Source organism: Zalophus californianus, chromosome 3 (assembly GCF_009762305.2).
Source record: "Zalophus californianus isolate mZalCal1 chromosome 3, mZalCal1.pri.v2, whole genome shotgun sequence".
Lineage (NCBI taxonomy): Eukaryota > Metazoa > Chordata > Mammalia > Carnivora > Otariidae > Zalophus > Zalophus californianus.
Window position 1 is genome coordinate 151,316,428 of NC_045597.1, and position 23,489 is coordinate 151,339,916.

At 37.6% G+C, this 23,489-nt stretch overlaps 2 protein-coding genes across 14 annotated transcripts in view; one reads left to right on the top strand and one right to left on the bottom strand.

Moving 5' to 3' along the window:
• The window catches only part of C3H2orf88 (chromosome 3 C2orf88 homolog), a 62,913-nt gene extending 41,745 nt beyond the window's left edge, over positions 1-21,168 (top strand). For all 10 annotated transcript variants that reach the window (XM_027588947.2, XM_027588949.2, XM_027588946.2 and 7 more), the window contains one exon: positions 16,675-21,168. In XM_027588947.2, coding sequence (XP_027444748.1) covers positions 16,832-17,119 — 288 coding nt within the window. In that variant the 5' untranslated portion in view covers positions 16,675-16,831 and the 3' untranslated portion in view covers positions 17,120-21,168. The remainder of the gene's footprint in view (positions 1-16,674) is intronic.
• A 134-nt stretch (positions 21,169-21,302) lies between these two features.
• Positions 21,303-23,489, bottom strand: part of HIBCH (3-hydroxyisobutyryl-CoA hydrolase) — a 103,996-nt gene continuing 101,809 nt past the window's right edge. For all 4 annotated transcript variants that reach the window (XM_027590658.2, XM_035726552.1, XM_035726553.1 and 1 more), the window contains one exon: positions 21,303-21,908. In XM_027590658.2, coding sequence (XP_027446459.2) covers positions 21,793-21,908 — 116 coding nt within the window. In that variant the 3' untranslated portion in view covers positions 21,303-21,792. The remainder of the gene's footprint in view (positions 21,909-23,489) is intronic.

Below are 23,489 nucleotides of genomic sequence, written 5' to 3' on the forward strand. Positions count from 1 at the left end.
ATACTTACAAATTTTATGAGATTATAAGATAGACTTTATAACAGTTTTGAAAATATTTTCAGTGAATGGAAATGTAGGAAATTACTAGTTCAAATAACAAATATGAGTACAAAATACATGTTTTTAAACAATATTTTGTTATTAGAAGTTTGTTTTTTGTTTTGCCATAAATAAGCCATTTGACTAGTAATTTAAAAGCTTAACATATGAGTGTATCCTCATGTTACTAAGTATTCTTTTTTTAAAAGTATTTATTTATCTGAGGCAGGGTAGGGCAGAGGGAGAATGAGAGAGAGAATATTAAGCACGCTCCATACCCAGTGCAGAGCCCGATGTGGGGCTCAGTCTCACAACCTTGAGATCATGACCTGAGCTGAAATCAAGAGTCAGACACTTAACTGACTGAGCCACCCGGGTGCCCCAGAAGTTATCATCTATTATGGACTACGCTAAAACTAGGTGGCTTAAAATAACAAACATTAATTTCACAGTCTCTGTGGATCTGGAATTTGGGTGCAACTTAACTGAATGCCTCTCCCTCAGAGCCTCTTACAGTTGTCAGTTGGGTCTGTGATCTTATCTGAAGGCTTAATTGGCGAACAGTCCAGTTCTACACACACTGCTGTACAGAGATTTCCCTCATTTCTTGCCTCACGGGCCTCTCCATAGGGCTTCTCACAACACAGAAGTTGACTTCTATCAGAATAAGAGAAGGAGTGCAAGACAGAAGCCATGGTCTCTTTGAAATTTAATCTTGGAAATGACCATATCTCCTCACAAATGTGTGAGGAGATATGCCCTCCTCACATCACCTTTGCTATACTCCATTTGTTAGAAATGAATCATTAGTCCTAAAAAGATAGGGAATTAAACAAAGGATGGAATTCCAGGAGGCAGAGATTACTGGGGGCCATTTTAGAGGCTATCTACCACAGTTATTTAATAGTTACCTAATACTCTAGGACATAGACCTATGATAACAAATCTCATATCATTGTAATGTAGATTATTTTCAATTCTAATTATAAAAGACTACCATGAAAAATTTTATATATAAATTTTGGTTGGCAACTTTGATCATTTCTTTTAGATTTCTGAAAGTGGGATATTTGGGTTAGAGCTTCTATCATGAATTGTTATGCTTCTATTGAACTGGTTTACACTATCTGTGTTTGAAAGTGTTCATTGTACCCTATCCCCCTTAAGACAATTCTTTTGAAGAATGGGTTTGTAAAATAAATTGTTCCATAAATACAGTTTATCTGATTTAGCACAGACCATGAAATCTGAAAGGCAGTGTGATATAGCAGTGAGATCCCTGAAGTCATATTCAAAAGATTTGAGTTCCAGAACAGGCAGTGCAATTTGTCTCTCCTGCATCGTCATCAAGGCCACATGCTTCCCCAGGCAAGATATTTAACTTGCTTACATAGAGTTCTACATCAGTGTACTTTGTAAAAGGTGGAAAAATAATTCCTTTCTGTTGCATAAAATAACAGTAAGATACCAGGGAAAGAGTAAAGGGAAAACTGGAAATGTGACCTGCTCAATAGAAACAGAGATAAATAGGGATGCCTGGTGGTTCGGTCAGTTGAGCGTCCAGATCTTGATTTTGGCTCAGGGATGATAGGGCCCTGCATGAGGTTCTCTGCTCAGCAGGGAGGCTGCCTCTCTCTTCCTCCCTCCCCCTCCCTTCTTTTGCCCCTCCCCTATGCTCTAAAATAAAATAATTTAAAAAAAATAGATGGATGATTTACTCTGAAAAGCTCCAGATACTTGGTTATCATTTGTAACTTACAGTTACATGTACTCTTCTTGCTCTTTTTATAGGAGTACAGGTATACCTTGTTCTATTGTGCTTTGCTTTATTGCATTTTGTAGATATTGCATTTTTTACAAATTGAAGGTTTGTGGCAACCCTGTGTTGAGCTAGTCTATCTGCACCATCTTTCCAACAGCATTTGTTCACTTCATGTCTCTGTGTCACATTTTGGTAATTCTCACAGTATTAAAAGCTTTTCATTATTATTGGTTATGGCGATCTGTGCTCAGTGATTACAACCTGCTGAAAGCTCAGATGGTGGTTAGCAGTTTTTAACAAAGTAGTTTTTATTTAAGTTATGTACATTGATTTTTTTTAGACATAAAGCAATCGCACACTTAGTAGACTATAGTATACTGTAAACATAACTTACATGTCCTGGGAAACCAAAACATTCTTTGCACTTGCTTTACTGTGATATTTGCTTTAACAGTGGTCTGGAACTGAACCCACAGTACTTCTGAGGTAGGCCTCTATAGGAATTTCTTTCAAACATCTAGAGTTAAATTAAATCAATTAACATTTACTGAGGCCCTTCGTTATGCTATGCATATAGAAGTGAGATGCAAAGATGAATAACAATGACTTATTACCTGTCTCCTTTTAGAAAGCATTTAAGTGCTATGGCCGTGTTCCTGCCTGAAAGAGTCCATCTGGTATGGGCACAGACTTGTAAATAAGGCAGAATGGGAAAGTACAGTGATGAAGATAAATATATCATGGAAACCCAAGAGCTTGACAGAGTAATATTAGGTAGTAAGATGGTCTTTATACAGAAAGTGTACTTAAGATGGACACTCAGGAAAGGCTAAGTTTTTAAAAAGAAATCTGTGTGTAGTAATACTAGGGAGAAGAGGGGAGATGATAAGAAAGCCCTTTTAAAAAAGAAAGCATTTTACAAATGTGAGGTAGGCGTCTATGGAATAATTGGTTTAGCATATAAGGATGACTGGATCATGATTTTCAGATTGCAGTGAGTTTGGGACTGAACATTCATTTTTGGTTTCATGTTCTGATTCAAGCTCAGATTCCTACTTTCAGCTACAGGATCTAAAGAAGAGTCCAGCTGTAACAAACCAAAGACCATATTTTGACATTGTTACCTGGTTCTCCATACCCCCCCCCCCAACCTCCATTTACCAACAGTGGCTTAAGGAACTGGCTTAAGAATTTTACAGAGCTTAATTCATGCAACACGAGTGCAGCTTTGTCATTTAGCGAGGGCATGACATGACTAAGAAATGTGTATAGAATATAAAGTTTAAATGTTTTACATTCTTAGTGGTGATCTAGATCACATTCTTTTCTTCAACTAGTTTTATCTCAACTAATTGGTCAGAAGCTACTCTCCATTTTCCTGCAAGGATTCATACTTACAGTACTGGAAGAATTACTGCAAAGTGAAGTTCAATATTCCTAGTCATAAGTAGGGTTGGTTAGGTGAAGCCAGACATGCACCCAGAGTAAAGCTCAGAGGGCCAGGAGAAATGCCTGTTTCTTTTCTCCACCTGCAGGACTTGGTAAATGAGATGAAGCATTGATACCTGCCTTACATCTATCAGTGATTGTAGTGATTCAAAATCACTATCAGCATTCTTAGATTATATTCTCTTTCCTTAATTATAATCTTAAAGTATAGTAACCAAAACACTGAAAATAATCCAATACTATTAGTTTTAGGCGACAATCTAAGAGAAAGAAGGAAAGGAAATAACACTTAACATCTTGCATGTTCCAAGGCAACTCTAGATGTTTTACATATAGAAGCTCAATTTTTATGATGAATTCTGGGGTAGATCTCAGTTCACAGATGAAGTCCTACCACACAGCTCTACTCAGGTTTATCAGAATCTCAAACATCATCCTCACTTAACAGTATTGTTTTCCCTGCCTCTCCATTGAGAAAACTTGCCCCTAAATGTGACCTCAAGAGGAGTCCTGAGACCACCCCGCAGGTAAGGAGCTGCACGCTGCGTACGCTCTGTGTGCCTGAGGATGAAACCAGCTGGTCAGTTTCCAAAGACCATACAGTAGTGTTCTTTAGGCAACCTTCAAACTGGCTAAAATCATATTTACTGTATTTTCCAGCTTTTACTTCTTCACATGAGTAGTAGAGTTTATTTCTGTTAGCCAATTTAACTGGTATCATTTGATCCTGTTATGAATTTAAAGTTTAAGTCAGTGATTCTCACTATTACCAGGACAAAGACCTCTGTTCAAAGTCCAATTTTCCTGGACCCCTTGCAAGAAAGAAAATATACTCTTAGTACCCATTATTAGAGAACAAATAATGACAAATGTTATTAGGAACTCCATTATTTTTAATGAATTCTTATATTTTTTAATGAATTAGCATTAATTGCATCTACATTGAAATTTGAAAGATAGTATATATATATGCATAAGACTTCTTTTTAAAGACTATTTTTTTAATTATATAGAGATTTGCATTAATTCAAGGCTAGGGCTCATTTTAAAATTGTAACTTGAGATGTAAAACATCTTAAAAATCTGCTTAGAGGCTCAGAATATGATATAAAGGAGAGCAGTAATAACCATTTCTGTTAATCTAGTATTTATGATAGACTTTCAGGGACTTAGAGGCCTATTCATTTCCAGAGCATATTTTAGAAGTTACTTAGTTTTTGGCTAGAGCTTTATGTTAGGGCCTAACTCATATTCAAGTTATGGCTTTTTTTGACACCTTCCCTGGCATATTCCCAAGGAGCTTACTCACCAGGCTCAATCTGATGACATTGCATTCAGGATGGAGCACCCCTCTAAAGTGAACGACACAGAATGATGGGCTGCAGTAATTTAAATCTTCTGTTTGAAGGATCCAATAGAAGACCCAGTAGCTGCCAGATCTATTCCTAAGGGAATTGCCAGAGCTATGGCCTGACTCACTCCGTATACTTAGTGCTTTGAGGCTCCTAAGTAACATTGAGGGAAAGAAGTAAAAAGAGCTTTCTTTTGTTTATGTATGCCTGTGTGTGTGTGTGTGTGTGTGTGTGTGTGTGTGTGTGTGTGTGTGTGTGTGTGTGTGTGTGTGTCGGGATTTGGGGGGTAAAGGAGAGGGTGTGGTGGGAGGAAAGGCATTCTCGTATTTTATTTAGCTGCCAGTGGCATGAACAAAAAGCCACATCACCTATTAAGGCAAAGGTAAATTAAGGACCTTCTCTGGAAATCTACACTACTTAGAGCCTGAGTAAGTTGCCATCTTGTTCTTACTCTATCTCTGTTTTGTTCAATAATTTTGAAATCACTTACAAACATTGGTCCTGAACACAATAGAGACTCATTAAAGATGGCTGGATGGTTAAGGAATGTTCTCACTGATGGCTTTTTTTTTTTTTTAAGATTTTATTTATTTAGAGAGCGTGTGCACAAGTCGGGGGAGAGGCAGAGGGAGGGAGAATCTCAAGCAGGCTCCACACTGAACAGGACACGGGGCTGGATCTTATGACCCTGAGATCATAACCTAAGCAGAAATCAAGAGTCAGGTGCTTAACAGACTGAGCCACCCAGGTGTCCCTCATTGACAGCTCTTTGTGCATCTTTTTTTTTTTAAGATTTTATTTGGGGGGGAGGGGAGAGAATGTGTGTGTGTGTGTGTGTGTGTGTGTGCGCGCGCGCGCACACACGCACAAGCAGGAGAAGGGGCAGAGAGGGAGAAGCAGACTCCTCACTGAGCAGGGAGTCCGATGCAGGATTCAATCTCAGGACCCTGAGATCATGACCCAAGCTAAAGGCAGACGCTTAAGTGACTGAGCCACCCAGGCGCCCCACTCTATGTATCTTAAGATTATAAACTAAAGTATAGGGCACCTGGGTGGCTCAGTCGTTAAGCGTCTGCCTTTGGCTCGGGTCATGATCCCAGGGTCCTGGGATCGAGTCCCACATCGGGCTCCCTGCTCGGCGGGAAGCCTGCTTCTCCCTCTCCCACTCCCCCTGCTTGTGTTCCTGCTCTCGCTGTCTGTCAAATAAATAAATAAAATCTTTAAAAAAAACCCACAAGTATAAAAGAAGTGAATTTTCAATATTTTATTGAAGTATGATTAACATACAATGTTATATTAGTTTCAGCTGTACAACATTCAACAATTCTATACTCAGTGCTTAGCATTATAAGTGTAGTTACTGTCACCACACAATGTTATATTAATGACTATATTCCTTACGCTGTACTTTTCATCTCCATGACTTATTTATCACTGGGAGTTTGTACCTTTTAATGCCCTTAATTATTTCACCCATCCTCCCCCTCACTTCCCCTCGGGCAACTACCAATTTGTTCTTTGCATTTAAGAGTCTGTTTTTTGTTTGTTTCTTTGTTCATTTGTTTTTAGGTTCCACATGTAAGTGACATCATATGGTACTGTCCTTCTCTGACTTATTTCACTTAATATTATATCCTGTAGGTCCATCCATGTTGTTGCAGATGCCAAGATCTCATTTCTCTTTATGGCTGAATAGTATTCCTGTGTGTGTGTGTGTGTGTGTGTGTGTGTGTAAACAAATCACATCTTCTTTACCCATTCATCTGTTGATAGACTTGGGCTGCTTCCATATCTTGGCTATTGTAAATAATGTATAACATAGGGGTGCATATATCTTTTCGAATTAGTGTTTTTGTATTCTTTTGGTAAATACCCAGTAGTGGAATTACTGGATCTTGTGGTATTTCTAACTTTTCTAGGAACTGCCATGTTGTTTTCCACAGTGGCTATGCCAGTTTGCATTCCCAACAGTGCACAGGGGTTCCTCTTTCTCCACATCATCATCGACACTTATTTTTTTGATTCTAGCCATTCTGACAGGTATATGGTGAATATCTTATTGTGGTTTTGATTTGCATTTCCCTGATGATTAATGATACTGAGCATCTTTTCATGTGTCTGTTGGCCATGTGTATGTCTTTGGAAAAATGTCTATTCAGGTTTTTTAATCAGATTGTGTTGGGTCATAGAAGTTCTTTATATATTTTGGTTGTTAATCCCTTTTCAGATACATCATTTGCAAAATCTTCCATTCAGTAGGTTGCCTTTGCATTTGGTTGATGATTTCCTTTGCTGTGCAAAAGCTTTTTATTCTGATATAGTCCCAATAGTTTAGTTTTGCTTTTGTTTTCCTTGTCTCTGGAAACCTATCTAAAAAAAATGTTTCTATAGCTGATGTCAAAGAGATTACTGCCAGGACGCCTGGGTGGTGCAGTGGTTAAGTGTCCAGAGTCTGCTTCAGACTCTCTCTCCCTCTCCCTCTGCACCTCCCTGCTCCTCACTCTCTCAAAAAAAAAAAAAAAAAAAAATTTTTTTTTAAGATTACTGCCTATGTTTTCTTCTAAGAGTTTTAAGTTTTTAGGTCTCATATTTAGGTCTAATCTATTTTGAGTTTATTTCTGTATATGGTGTGAGAAAGTGGTCCACTTTCATTCTTTTGCATGTAGCTGTTCAGTTTCCCCATTGTATATTCTTGCCTCCTTTGTCATACATTAATTGGCCATATAGTATGGGTTTATTTCTGGGCTCAATTTTGAAAATTGTATTTTTAAGACATTTTATATTTCTGTAGCCAGCCAGTTAAAATGACAAGAGCTAAAATACTTTTCTTGGTTAATATCCAGCATTTATTGTATTATGCCTTCAACTGATAGCCATAGTAACTTCCTAACCTGACAGATGAGTAACATAGCCTTAAAATTAACTTCGGACAGCTGATCCCATATGCTATCCTAAGAAAGCTAATTGGATGATCTGCTAAACTATTGACTTGTATTAATAACTAACACTGTTGAAACTTTATTTCTTTGTTGTGAATCAACTAACTTATTAGGAGAGATTAAAATTATACAAAGCTTATTTAATTGTAATTGCCTTTTAAGATGTCCATCAAGTATTTGAATAGCTACTATAAACAGTAGCATAAACTTTTTGGTTTTGGCTGACTTTCCTTTAAGGATCACACTTCCTTATTCATGATAAACTTCAAGAGACTTCTGTGGGATAGAAACTACAGAACTAAAATCTGATTAAGCGAAAGTGTGTGGCAGTTTACCAAACCCATTCTATCAGGGCAACTGCATCTTCTCTGAGGATGTGATGAGCAATTCCATTAGTTATTGGATCAGCTGATTACCTAATGACATGAATATATCAATGCCATTTTACCCAAGACAGGACCTGAAGGCCAGAGTTGACAGCTAGTCCTACGGTGGTGGTCTGTTTAGGAGACTGGGAAGCTCTGGGCCATAATGTCCCTGCTGATGGAGACCAGGCCAAGGACTAGGGCAATGAGCAAAGTAACAAGATCCTGGAAAGGAACCATGTTGGTCTTTATTGGCAAGAATCAACTTCAAAACTAGTTCTATAATTCAAGTTTTGAATATAATTCAATTCAGTGAAGTTCTATAAATTCAAGAGGATGTTTAATACTTAAAAACATAAGCTATGATTGGATAAGGTATTGCTGGAGCAACTGTTACTCCAAGAAGAGCCTGAATTAGGGATGGAAGTTCCATGATTACTCGCCATGTAACCTGTGTCCTCTGCAAGGGGAAATAACACCTGTTTACCATTTCATCTATTAGTTGGGAAGAAGGAGATGGTAAACAATTAGCAAATTGAAGTGATAAGCAACTATGGAACAGTAGTCTTCTATCCTTGATAGAAGCACTACAGCTAAACAAGCTGAAAGTCATGACATAAATATCTTACTGTCTAGGTACTTTGAGGTCCTATAGACATTTGAGAGATGTGTTCAAATTAGTAATACTCCATCCCTTACAACACTCTTCAGTCTAGTTCTTTTGGGTAAAGTTATATATATCCCTCTCCTCACTCCACTCCCTTTAGCTCCCTGAACTCTCAAGTTCAGGAACAATACTTATAAGAACAAAAGACCCTCATCCAGTTTCCAAATTGATTTCTCTTTTATTGACGTTATTCCAACCCAAAGCACTCTCCCAAGTTCCCAAAGGAAGTAAGAAATGGATAAGGCCCTTGAACTGGTAATGGTGGGTAGAAGGCAGCTTCTTGCTTTACTGTAGGTGCTAAAGAATATGGCCACTGGGTTTGGGCTGATTTAGGCCAGTGTGAGAGAACAAAGGAAACCACATGCCTATTATAGGAATCATACAGCACCATGAGCTAGTCTGTGCTCTGGATGCTGCCCCACCACTTTAAGAGCTAGAATTTTAGACTGATTTTAAAATTTAGTGTGGCTGATTCAAGCAGGCAGCCCTTTTTAGATATAAATATATCAGTCCCCTGGATTTAGGTCTCCCAGAATGGTCTCAAAAACTGTTATGTATATTTTATTTAAGTAAAAATTACACTGAAATAACAGATATTATAAGTACAATTTAACAAGTTTTGACAAATGTAAATACCCATGTAATCAACAGTCTAATCAAGATGTACATTTCCATCACTCAGAAAATTCTTTCATGCCCCCTTCCAAGCAGCCCTTACCCAAAGAGAACCATTTATGGTGTCATTTCATGGGATTAATATTGTCCACTCTTAAAATTCATAGAAATATGATCAGCCTTTTGTATCTGACTCATCATATTTCTGAGACTCACCCATGCTGTTGCATTATCTACAGTTAATTCTTTTTTATTGTCAACTAGTATTCCATTTCGTGGAGATCCCCAATTTGCTTATCCATTAAGCCTCTGGATGGACATTTCAGTTTCCAGCTTTGACTGCTGTGAATAAAGTTTCTATGGACATTAGTATACAAGTTATTTTTGTTTTGTTTTTGCAGACGTTTCCATTTCTTAGATGAATACCTAGAAATATATATACATCAATTTGGAGAGCAGTGAGTGACACCTTAACAGTATTGTCTTTGAGATCATAAACACTTCATCCCTGGTTAGGTTTTCTCAGTAACAATTTGTAGTATTCATACAAATAACAAATACACAATATACAATGTAGTTCTTTCGTATATTTTGTTACATTTATCCCTGTTTTTACTTTTTACCCAACTGCAAGTGTTAATTTCATCTTCCAATTATTCACTAAGTATAAATGGTTGATTTTTGTATATCAATTTTAGATCTTGAGACTTTGCTAAAATTATTCTAATTTTTTGTATATATACATAATCCTTAGGATTTTCTACATATACAATCATGTCATCTGTAAATAAAGGCAATTTCCTTTTTCTTTCTGACAGTCTTTGTGAATTTCTTCCCTCCCCCAGTACAATATTAACAGCAATCATGAGAATGAACATTGTTGACTTGTTCCTGTCATAGAAAAAGTATTGTTTTTCACCATTAAATTTAACATTAGTTTGAGGAAATTCCTATTGCTGGTTTGCTGAGAATTTTTATCATGAATGGTGGTTGTACCAGATATTTTTCTGCATTTATTGAGAGGATTAGTTACAGTAATCTTTTTATGTTAATATATGAATTTATATTTCTTGACTTTTGAATGGTTCATTTCATTTCTTGCATTCCTGGTATAAATCCCACTTGGTCATGATGTATTAACCATTTTATATATGAATTCAATTTGTCATTTTTAAAAATGACCTATGTCTATGTTCATCAGGGATATTGACTTGTAGAGGCTTTTTTGTTTTTCCAGTGTCTTAGCTTCTGGTAACAGTGTAATCCTGAATAAATTTAGAAGTGTTTTCTCTGTTTCCTGAAGAGCTTGAGTAAGACTGGTATTTTTTCCTGGAGTATTTGAAAGAATTTAGAGCTCTAGCTAGCCATTTAGGTCTGGAGGTTTCTTTTTTGGAAAGATTTAAGTTACAAATCCAATTTCTTTAATTAATAAAGAGCTATCAGACTATTTTCTCTTATGCTAGTTTTGGTCATTTGGTATTGATACAAAGTTCATAATATTCCCTTGTTGGTCTTGTATATAGCATCTGTAATAATGTCTCTTTTCTTACATACATCTTGGCAATGTGTGTCCTGTCATTTTTCTTGATCAGACTAGAGACTTATCTATTTTAGTAAATCTTTTTTTAAAACCAGCATTGGTTCCATTACTTTTCTCTATTGTTTGCCCTTTTTGCTTCATTGATTTCTGCTCTTATCCATATTATTTCCTTCTACTTACTTTGGGTTTTTCTTTTTCTAGCTTCTTATTTTAAAGCTTAGATCACTGATTTAAACTAAACCTTTTTTGCTATAAGCATTTAAATCCATTAATTTCCCTCTAAGTTTTCGTGGTGCATTTAAAAATTTTTCGTATGTTATGAAAACAAATTTTTTTGGTATGTTATGGTTTCTATTTGAAAACATTTTAACTTCCTTATGATTTCTTCTGTGCCCCATGGTTTATTCAGAAATGTGATAGTTTCCAAGTATCTGGGGGTTTTCTGGATTTTTTATTGCCACTTATTTCTAATTTAAATCTAGTGTTTGGAAAATACACTCTAAGGTTTCAAGCTTTTGAAATCTTTTGAGACCACCACGTAGTCTATTTTAAGAATACGTATCCTACAGCTGTTGGGTATAGCCTTTTATAAATGTCAGCTTAAGATGAATCGTAGTGTTCAAAACTTGAATTCCTTATTTTTTCCTTTGGATATTCTATCAGTTACTGAGAGAGCAATGTTTATTTTTCCCTTTAGTTCTGTCAGCTTTTCCTTCATATATTTTCGAACTCTGTTAATAGTTACATATACATTTATGATCGTCATGTCTTCCTCATTGACATATACAGTATCCCTCTTTATATCTGGTAATCCCCCTGGTCTTGAAGTCTACTTTGTCTGAATGTCAGCAGGATTTTTTATGCTTCCTATTTGCTTGGTGTATCCATTCTAACCCTCTTGCTTGCAACCTTTATATTTAAAGTACCTCTCTTGTAGGTAGCATATAGTTGAATTTTTAAAAAAGACTTTATTTTTTACAGCAGTTTTAAGGTCACAGAAAAATTGAGCAGGCAGTAAAGATAGCCCCTGCACCCCCACATACAGCCCCACCTACTATCAATATCCCACTCCAGAGTGGTACATTTGTTACATTAACATACCATCATTACACAAAGCCCATAGTACATTAGGGTTCACTCTTTGTTGTACATTCTGTGGATTTTGACAAATGTATAATGGTATGTATCCACCATTTTAGTATCATACAGAGTAGTTCACCGCCCTACATATGCTCTATGTTCCTGCTATTCAGCCCTTCCTCCTCTCTAACCCCTGGCAACAACCACTGGATTTTTTACCTATCACTATTGTTTTACCCTTTCCAGAATATTAGAAAGTTGGAAAGATTGGCTTCTTTAACTTAGTAATAAGCATTTAAGGTTCCTTCTTTTCTTTCCATGGCTTGATAACTCACTTCTTTTTAGCACTTAATCACATTCCATTGTGATATATCCATATCACTGTTTATCCATTCACCTGAAGGGCATTTTGGATGCTCCCAACTTTTGGCAATTAAGAACAAAACTATAACCATCCATATGTTGAGTTTTGTGTGGACACAATTTTTCAGTTCATTTGGGTAAATGCCAAGGAGTGTGATTACTGGTTCATATGGTAAGATTAGGTTTAGTTTCTTTTTGTTTAGGTTTAGTTTTGTAAGAAACTGACACCCTGTCTTCCAAAGTGGCTGTACTGTTTTGCATTCTCACCAGCAATAAATGAGTTCCTGTTGTTCCCCATCCTTGTCAGTATTTGATGTCATCAGTGTTTGGATTTTCACCATTTTAATAAGTTATAATGGTATCTCAGTGTTTTAATTTGCAGTTCCCTAAGGTAGAATGTTGAACATCTTTTCATATGCTTATTTACCATCTGTATGTCTTCTTTCATGAGGTATCTATTCAGATCTGTTGCCCATTTTTCAATCAGGTTGTTTACTTGTTGAGTTTTAAAAGTTCATAGATAATCCTTTATCAGATATAGTTTTGCAAATATTTTCTCCAAGTCTGTGGTTTCTCATTGTCTTGACAGTGTCTTCCACAGAGCAAAAGTTTTTAACATGATTAAGTCCAAATTCTCTATTTATTTCACAGATCATGCCTTTGGTGTTGTATCTCAAAGGTGATGGCCAAACCCAAGGTCATCTAGACTTACCTATATTTAACTCCTAAATGCTATCTTCTAGGAGTCTTATAATTTCATGTTTTACACTTAGGTCTGTGATCCATTTTGAGTTAATTTTGTGAAGGATAGAAGGTCTGTGTCTAGATTTTTTTTTTTTTAACATGTGGCTATATGGTTGTTCCAGCACATGCTGAAAAGATTATCTTTGCTTCACTGGATTACCTTTGCTCCTTTGTCAAAAATCTGTTGACTCTGTTTGTGTGGCATGAATCTTTTTAACTAGCCTGCCTTTTAAGCTGAAAATTTTAGTCCATCTCCTTCTAAATTTTTGATATGTAAGTTTAAGCCAGCTGTTCACCGTTTTCTAATTGTCCCATTTTCTTTTTTCTTCCTATATTCTTCCTTTCCTGCTGTTCTATGGGTTCAATGTGTCAAACTCCTTATTAAGACATACTTTATCTTTTCCCCCATTTTTCAGATTGGACAGATCTATAGATGTATGTTCAAGTTCATTAATCCTTGAGTTTACTTTTTTCTTTACAGTTTTCATTGCTCTGATGAGATTCTCTACTTTTTCAGTCTTTATCACTTTTTTTTTTTTTTAAGATTTTATTTGACAGAGACACAGTGAGAGAGGGAACACAAGCAGGGGGAGTGGGAGAGGGAGAAGCAGGCTTCCTGCCAAGCAAGGAGCCCGATGTGGGGCTCGATCCCAGGACCCCGGGACCATGACCTGAGCCAAAGGCAGACACTTAATGACTGAGCCACCCAGGTGCCCCTTCATGTTCTTGAACATAAACAGCTTTATAGTTAAGTTGTGTTAATTACCAAATGCTGGGTCATTTGGGAGTCCATTTCTAATAACTTTTTTTTGGACATGGGGCACACTTTCCTGCTTTGCATAGCAAGTAATTTTTTATTCTAGGATAGATATTGTGAATAATACCCTTGAAGGAGTCTGGATTATGTCATCTTCCTTTAAATGGTATTGTTTTATTCTCCATTTGAACTTAGTCCAATATGGTCTATGGCTGGTTAGCCTGTTTTTGTGAAGTTTTATTGTAACATACCCACTGCCCACTTGTTTACTTTTTTTTTTTGAGAGAGAGTGTGTGGACAAGCATGGGGAGGGGCAGAGGGAGAAAGAATCTCTTAAGCAGGCTCCATGCCCCGTGTGGAGCCCAACCCAGGGCTTGATCGCACAACCCTACATCATGACCTTAGCCAAAATCAAGAGTCAGACACTTAACTGAGCCACCCCTCTATGGCTACTTCTGCACTATAAGAGCAGAACTGCATAGTTGTGACACAGACCATATGGCTCACATACCTAAATTCTATGCTACCTAACCCTTTAAGAAAGTTTGTCAACCCCTCCCCTCACCCCCGGATTCACACCTCACTCCTAAGGTTTCTGTGAGGTTTCTCCACTGGGGCTGGTCTTGGAACTCCAAGGATTCCAAAGCACTAACTTATGGTATAATCGTTCAATGCTAAGTCTTACAAATCCTCTTCCTGTACATATACATTTTAAGTCCTCAGACAGGTGGTCTTGATGAGACCCTATCAAATGGGAGACCCCATTTCTGCCTTTCCCCACAGCTCCCTTGCCTCCTGAAATTTCATCTACCTTCAGGATTCCAACCTCTTCAACTCAGCAGGGCTGCCACTCTGCTTGGGCCCAACCTCCCCGAGATAATGCTGAAGATGTTCCCAGGCAGCATGCTCAATTGTGGAATTCAGTGTTCTGTATTTCCCTTCTCTTGAGGATCATAGTCCTGTGTTTTTCACATATATTTGTCCAGGTTTAAAATTTTTGGTGAGAGTAAATCTGGCACTACTTTGAAAGGTGCTTTTGCAAAACCAAAGATCCTAGAAAACAGATTATGATGACTCTCCTCATTGCTTTTTTTTAAAAAAAAAAAAAAATTTTGAGAGAGAAAAAACGAGTGGGGGGTGGGGAAGGGCAGAGGGAAAAGCAGACTTCCCATAAAGCAGGGAGCCCTATGTGGGACTTGATCCCAGTACTTTGGGATCATGACCTGAGCCGAAGGCAGACTCCTAACCAACTGAGCCACCCAGGTGGCCTACTCATTGCCTTTTATTTGACATTCATTGAATGATCATTTTCAGGCTATGTACAATTCCCTTAACCATGCCTCATGTACAAATAGATAACATGTTGGTGATATACAACCAGGACAGTTCCTGTCTTCAAGGAGTTATCTAGTAAACCAGACAAACATCTCAATTTTTGAAATACATCTTTAGCAAGACATATGGAACTAAGAGTAATTAAAAGCAGAAGGCTAGATTTCCTCCACTCCCCGACCATATAATCCTTATTAGGGGTAGTATTATGGGAGAAATTGGGTAGACTTTATAGAAATCTAAATATTGTCAAATGGCAAAGGTCACCTTTTCTGGACTTTTACTACTTAAAAACTACCATGCATTTAAATTCATTTTTATCGGGCGCCTGGGTGGCTCAGTTGGTTGGGCGACTGCCTTCGGCTCAGGTCATGATCCTGGAGTCCCGGGATCGAGTCCCACATCGGGCTCCCTGCTCAGCGGGGAGTCTGCTTCTCCCTCTGACCCTCTTCCCTCTCGTGCTCTCTCTCGTTCTCTCTCTCTCAAATAAATAAATAAATAATCTTAAAAAAAAAGATTAAATTCATTTTTATCTTAAGATCAATAATTTCAGAAATCAACTGAGTTTGATTTTATGAATTTTTCTAGAGCTATGACTTTTTGGTCCAAAAACTACACTATAATCTGGGATCATAGTGTTATAGAGATTTCACCTGTGCTTTATGGCTGGACTCCCTCCAGTGAAGTTGCTTTGTATTTAGCTACCCTTAAGTCCTAAGAGAAGGTCATTCAGTGACAGCATCCAGTTGCGAAGCTTAGGCACATCATGAGCACTGCAGCCTACTTACCAGACATCAGACAAGAGTGAGACATTTAAGGGAGGAAACCTCTATATTTTAATCTGAGCTTTTCATATAGTTTCATAGGAAGCATCTAATTCAGAAGAAAAAAAAGGTGGCTTTGCTACCTCTAATTTGTGTTGCCTAAAGGCTGTCATCCTGTCTCTTTAATTGTAAACATCTAACCAGGGGCCGGAGTCTGACCCTAAGAGTCCAAGATGTGTAGGCTCATGAGATTTGAGGCAGGAGAAATGTTTTATTTGCTTATTTCCCTCAACGGTACAGATCAGGGGTTGGCAAACATTTTCTATAAAGGGTCAGACAGTAATTTCAGGCCACATGGTCTCTGTCAAAACCACTCATCTCTGCCATGGTAGCATGGAAATAGCCATAGCCCACACACAAACAAATAGCATAGCTGCGTTCTAATAACCTTAATTTATGGGGCACCTGGGTGGCTCAGTTGTTAAGCGTCTGCCTTCGGCTCAGGTCATGATCCCAGGGTCCTGGGATTGAGCCCCGCATCAGGCTCCCTGCTCAGCGGGAAGTCTGCTTCTCCCTCTCCCACTCCCCCTGCTTGTGTTCCCTCTCCTGCTGTGTCTCTGTCAAATAAAATCTTAAAAAAAAAAAAAACTCTAACTTTTGGGTCAAATTCTAGCTGCCTGTTTTTGTAAATTAGAGTTTGCTGAACCCTGGTGTACATAAATTAAGCTAGCAAAAGTTAAACTGTTTTTAGTTTCAAAAAAACAGATTTTCCTATTTTGTAAATTGCCAGTTTTACTGAGTGGTTTTCTTTCTATTGATAAGATAAAGATGTTACAAGTGACCAAAGTGGTAAAGAGGACTGCTTCTACATGCTACCTGATCAAAATGAAACTTTTCTTTTCACAGATAAACACTACAGGTAAAGACTGGTAAAAAGAAACACATTTCTGAAGTGCCTGGAAAGGAAAAGCACTGGTCAGTATCACGTGGACAAGTTCAGTGTTTTCCAAAGATGCTGTTGAAGTAGTCTTTGCTACTGCTTTTCTTCAAAGTTCTTCATAACATGGGCTGCATGAAATCAAAGCAAACTTTCCCATTTCCTACCACATTTGAGAGTGAGAAGCGACATGCAAGTGAAGAAAGCTTTATGTCTGAAGAGCGATTTCTACCTAGGATGCCTTCTCCAGTTAATGTCGAAGAGGAAGTGAAAGAACCACCAGGGCCTGAAATGGTAGTCTTAGAATTTGCACACCGCCTATCCCAGGAAATCTTGAGTGATGCCTTGCAGCAGTGGGCAGGCAATAACATCAAGTACAATGACATCCCATACATTGAGAGCGAGGGGCCTTGATGCCATAGGATGATGATAACTTTCTTGAATTGTGGATAAAGTTGGTGCTAGTTTAAACACATGAAATTATAGCAAAAACTGGTGTGAATAAATACAAATAACTCCATCTGGATGTAAAAAATGTAAGAGTATAGGAGTATCTAAAATGAAATGTTAAGCACTTTTATGTTAATAGCAATTTCTATCTGCTTGGTCTTGGGATTTGAGTCATTTAGAGGGCTAAATATAGGTCCTGCACCCCAGTAATCAGCGGTATGTCGTACCACTTTCTTCCTGAGGCACTAGTAGTATCACCAAAGAAATCAAATGGTTATTTTAAAGACACTCCTTTTAAAATAACTATTTGTTAATTTACACACAGAAACAAGTTATGAAAAGGATTTTTCAGATGCCTTGGCAAGGAAATGGCACTGAAGCCACAGTAATTAATAGTGGGTTGTTTGTCAAAACCATTTGTGTTAAGGATCCCTACTTAACACAAATGATCAAGCAGTAGAAAGCACCCCTTGTAGAAGTAGTCCATCTTGAAACCTGTCCTTAACTACTACCTTGAACCTCAGGGCCCTAACTAACCACAGCTGTTATTGGATGACTCAAGACTTTGCACATAAGGCATCTGAACAGGATACAATTTACAGAAGTCATGACATTAATGTTTATGGCACTGAATTAAGCAGCCCAGTGATAAAACAAGAATTTTTACAAACAGCAATCCAGTAAGTTTTAAAATAACAGAAGCCCTAGTCAAGGTAGAAAGCAGAACCTGTTTGCAGTGCTGCGTGTATATGAAATTTTACTGTCTCAGATGTAGAGGGTCGGTATAATGGGCACTCATTCCCATTTTTATTCTTGATTAGTGGGGCAGTCTATGCATGAGGCTATACCATTGCATTACAAAACAGAAGATCAAACACTCCTCCAAAGAGAGTACTCATGTATTTTTTTTTTATGGTAACAACGCACATAAGGCATTTACAGCCATATTTTCTTAAATTTGGCTACCTTTTTGGGGAAGTTTTTTTTTTTTCCCCCCAAGAATCAAGTACTGTTTAAAATCAATGGTAACAGAGAATTTGGGAGTGAAGAAGATACTGAGAAAACATAACCTGTAGAAAAATTGGGACTCAGTCTCTACAATGGTCTTTTCATCCAGAATTGCTACACACTGAGTTTAGTTGGAAAGGGAATTATTTAAGTCTGTGTGCATTAAATTCTATTATTAAGATTCAACAGACCCTTGTCACTGACGAAGGCAGAAAGACTTGTGACCTCTTTAATGAGATAAATATATATTTGGCCTTATAAGCAGGCAGAAATGCTACCTCTAATTTTAACGACTATACTTTGAAACCTGCAAATAGAGTGAATTCTCCCAATTGCATGGACATGCCATCTTTCAGTTGCCTTTGGACACCTAGTCATTCAACTTTCATTTCCCCTAGTCCCAAGATTTGAACTGTCCTGTTGTGCTTGCAATCTAGAAACTTACAAAGTACAAAAACCACCACCCCTAAGGATCTGAAGTTCTAAGGCTAAGGAACAAAAGTCTTCTGAAAATGCAAAACACCTTTCAAGCTCATGAAGAAAAATTTAGGTTTTTGAGTATACTAATGACTCAGACAAAAGCCTAGACGTTGCCATTTTTCATTTTCTATCTCACATCAGGCCACTTTTGCTGCAAAGTCATTTACTATTTAAAAGATATATTATGGTGAGAACACAAAAGCCATAGCCACACTAAATTTTTCAGCATACACAGGGATGTAGACTGTTGAGTTTTCTTATAAATATTTAACCTCAGGTTCTGTGCCTGGGCCCCTATTTCCCAGGAGTGTAGCAGGGATGCCTGCCAGATCCACATCCCACTAGAAATCTCATCTCTGTTGCCACTCTGACAGTATGGTTTTGTCACCAAGCATCAACCCCTCGCTCCTGAATCATTTTAACAGAGTATAAGATCTTACAACATAGAATTATCTTGGAAATATGCGCTGTATTATATCAAACCAAATCAGTGAGTTAGTCAATAAACCAAGTTGGAGGCAGGCAGGAAAAAGCACCGGATAAACAAATTTGTGCTGCATGTGCTAATCATCAAGATATAGTTTGGCCTTGATGACAAAACAGATGAGAACATCTTTGATAGGATAACTTCTTTCATACCTTCATATCTAAATACTGGATTTACTTCATTTTGAACTTTCACAAACAGTAAAAGAATGGAAGATCTATTTGAGAAGGAAGGAACATATAAAACAGAAGACAAAGAGTTATTAGCTACCGGAAAGGGAAACATTTGTTCCAACTTACACATCACAAACAGATGAAATAATAGTGGCCAAATTATACGGGAAAGGAAACCAGGGAAAAAAGGGCCCAAGAAACAGCACTTACATCAGGCTCCATCAGAGGACACACTGCAAAAACAAGTCTCCAGTGTTCTCGACTAAGGGAAGGGGCACAGTAGCAAGTTCCTTTCTTTACCACACGGACATGTGCCCAACCACTGAATCTTTTCCCTTGAGAACATCCAGGATAGAGGCAGATGAGCTGCCACCCATGTGACAAGGAACCTCAGATGGCAACTGTAAACGCAGATTACCAGAGAAGTGTGAACCCCACAACCGTGCTTCACTGCTCCCTTTGCCAGGTAAAGGTCTCTTGTGTGCTCTTACCTTTCAGTTGCAAAGCCTCTGATCCCAGAGTTCTCAATTTTCAGTTGCCTTATCTGTTCTTTGCAAATGACCTGTGGTCATTAGCACTCAAAGCACAATTTAAGGGGATAAAAATGATCTTAGTTCCAGAGGAATAATTTGTGTCAAATTGCCTTGTTAGTATTAAAAACAGACACATTGAATGAAGGAGACAGCATGACACTCATATCCTACTTAATATCACTGGAATTTTATGAGAAGAGGGAACTATACTTTTTGTATTATATAGTTTTAGAAATCAAAGTTAGAGACACATGATAAAGTCAAGGAATAGTAAGGTAAAAACAAAGTTCCAACAAATACATTGTTTGCTTGATCATAATGCCCTCATCCTGTATTTGTGTGGCCAAACAGGACATACCTCCCTCGGAGCAGTGGGCACAAGCTCAGATGTACTCCCTGTATCTTACTTTGCAAAACTCAAGTTTTAGTAATTCTCTTCCCTGTAAGACTTAGCTATGAAATGGTATTTTTCCAAATATTTTTGTGAAAACATTTTTCCTAACCATACACTAAAAGTCTAGTTGCCATTAACCAGTTATAAGTTCTGATTAAAGCAAATGCCTTTCAATATTGTGTACTGTCAAATTTTTTGATATAAAGAATATCTTTTCTGCATTTCTAATGAATACAAAGTGGATAAAAATCCACTGATACAAATAATTTCTTGGATCATTCAGGTCCAATCTGAGAGCTTTAAGAAAATAAATGTAAACATGTCCATTGTCATGCCATCTGTATTCTAAATCTATTCTTGACTTTTTTGGGGGGAAAATGCTTCATGTTAAATATTTAGAAAATTTAAAGCAACTCCTAGATTTCAATTCCCTCATCTATAAGAAGGGTGCAGGATATAATCTTTGACGTCTTTTTCAGTTCTGCCACTTTCTGTTCTTAAAAACCAGAAATTCTCTTAGTTTCTGAATGGTCTGGGATGAAGGGAAAACTATAATAAGTCATAAAATAAATGATAAACTGATCTTTAAAGATTATTCTTACCTTTAATGTCCCAAGCCTGGAACACCCTGCAGTTTCTTGTATACCTTAAGAAAAACTTATTTTGTCAACAGTTTTTGAACATGTTTCTATTTTGAACAAAAAGCCCTTTTTATTTTCCTCCTGAATTAGTCTATGTAACAGCAAATAACTTATCACACACAAGTTTAATGTAAATTGCAGAAAGCAATGTGTCTCTATTTTAGAGACTGGAGTTTCCTAATTCCTCATTCTTTCAGATTAACAAATCCTACAAAACAACCATCACTTTCACCATAGGAAGGGATTCTGGTTAACTTTAGGGAAGACCAAAGCTGAGTTAATAATACTAGAGAGACAACCTCATAAAAACCTTTCCACTTTGCCTGAGATTGCTAATATTATAAAAGGAACACTTCTATAGTAACTTATAATTACTTTCAAACAGGTTTATATTTGCAGAAAATTCTCTGAAGCATTAACACAATAGCCAAAAAATTTCAGGGTTATTTTTTTAATAATCTATACATAAGTTTATTTACTCAACATAAAAACTACTACCCAAAGCCAAAACATAAGGCTCTCATTTCAATTAGATATTTAAGACCTTCAAATTTTCCCATTTCTATAAAACGGGTTGGCAAACATTTTCCAAAAAGGATCCGAGAGTATCTTAGGCTTTGCGGGCCTTACAGTCTCTGTTGCAACTACTCAAAGCAGCCATAGACAATATGTAAAAAGCTGAGTACAGTGATTTTCCAATAAAGCTTTATTTATGAACACTGATATTTGAATTTCATGTAATTTTCACATGTCATGACATATTAGTCTTTGTTTTTGTTTTTTTTCCCTCAGCCATTTAAAAATGCAGAAACCATTCTTAGCTTGTGGAAAACTAAACAACAGGCAGCAGGCTGGATCTGGCCCATGTACTATGGTTTGCTGAAACCTGCTCCAAAATAATCCCTTAAAAATCTAGTCACCTTAAAATTTCAAATCGTTACTTCCCAGAGATTTAAAGTACTCATTCAAATCTTCATCAGTAACTTCTTTTAAATCAGCCGGTTTCCACTTTGGACTCTGGTCTTTATCTATTAAAACTGTCAAGTGAAGACATAACAAATGTTAGTACATTTCTTTCAGGTATTACCAGATTTTAATTACTGAATTGACAGAAACTACCTTACCCAAGGCATATTTTCTATAGCACATTTTTTTCTGCAAAGTTAAAAATTTTTGCATGTGTTCCATTTTTAAGTTAAAGCCCCATAGGATTTGGATGGATAATAATGTACTGATGATGATCCATGGGGTTATTTCCCAACCTGCTAAGTCTAATGCCTATAGGCATTGACTACAGCCTATAGGCATTGACTAGGCTTGAATACAGTCTACTAATGTGGCTTAAGCCTTAGCCTTCTTCAAACAAAATCGTAAATGAAATCTTCCTGTTATAAAACAGCTAAAACCAGAGTTGGTGTGGTTTAAAGGGAAGGCAGGGGAGGGTGGAGGGCCCAGATCTGCCTTCTAAACTCCTCCACACTGAATTGAAAGGAAAATTACTTGAAGTAGAGGGAAGGGGGGATGACTCTATGCATAATTAAATGGGGATACTGCTGTTCTGCTGAATCCTCTAGTTCACACAGCTCTGAATTAAAATAGCAGACCACCTTCGGGTTATCCTAAGAAACTACTTCTCTTATTTCGGTGTAGTCATCATTTAGTGTGGCCACATAGCATCCCCAACGGATCATAAGTATGAGGCAATTGGCAAACCTCTCCTTTAAAAAGGGAAGGGGACAGGTGCCTGGGTGGTTCAGCGGTTAAGCATCTGCCTTCGGCTCAGGTCATGATCCCAGGGTTCTGGGATCAAGCCCCGCACTGGACTCCTTGCTCTGCGGGAAGCCTGCTTCTCCCTCTCCCATTCCCCCTGCTTGTGTTCCCTCTCTCGCTGTGTCTCTCTCTGTCAAATAAATAAATAAAATCTTTAAAAAATAAAAAAAATTTTAAAAAAGGGAAGGGGATGTCAGTTTCCTGGTTTTGACAGTATACTACTATTATGTTATATAAACGTTACTATTTGAGAAAACTTGGTGAAAGGTACACAGGATCTTTATATATTATTTCTTACAACTGTATGTTAATTTACAATTATCTCAAAAATTTTTTTAAAAAAGAGAAAGGGGCTATACTTAGTATGGTTATGGTAGAGAATTTAACCATGCTTAAAATGTGCATAATTCTTGTGGATACTGCAGGGTTTTTTGTTTTTTGGGGTTTTTTTTTAAAGATTTTATTCACTTGTTTGACAGAGACACAGCGAGAGAGGGAACACAAGCAGGGGGAGTGGGAGAGGGAGAAGCAGGCCTCCCGCTGAGCGGGGAGCCTGATATGGGACTCGATCCCAGGACCCTGGGACCATGACCTGAGCTGAAGGCAGACGCTTAATGACTGAGCCACCCAGGCGCCCCTGTTTTGTTTTGTTTTTTAAGACTGATTTATCTGAGAGAGTGAGCAAACGAGGAGGGAGGAGGGGCCAAGGGAGAGGAAGAGAGCATCTCAAGCAGACTCCCATTGAGGGTGGAGCCTGATGTAGGGTTCAATCTTAGGACCCTTGAGATCTGACCTGACCCAAACCAAAAGTCAGATACTTTAACTGCCTGCACCACTGGAGGTTTTTA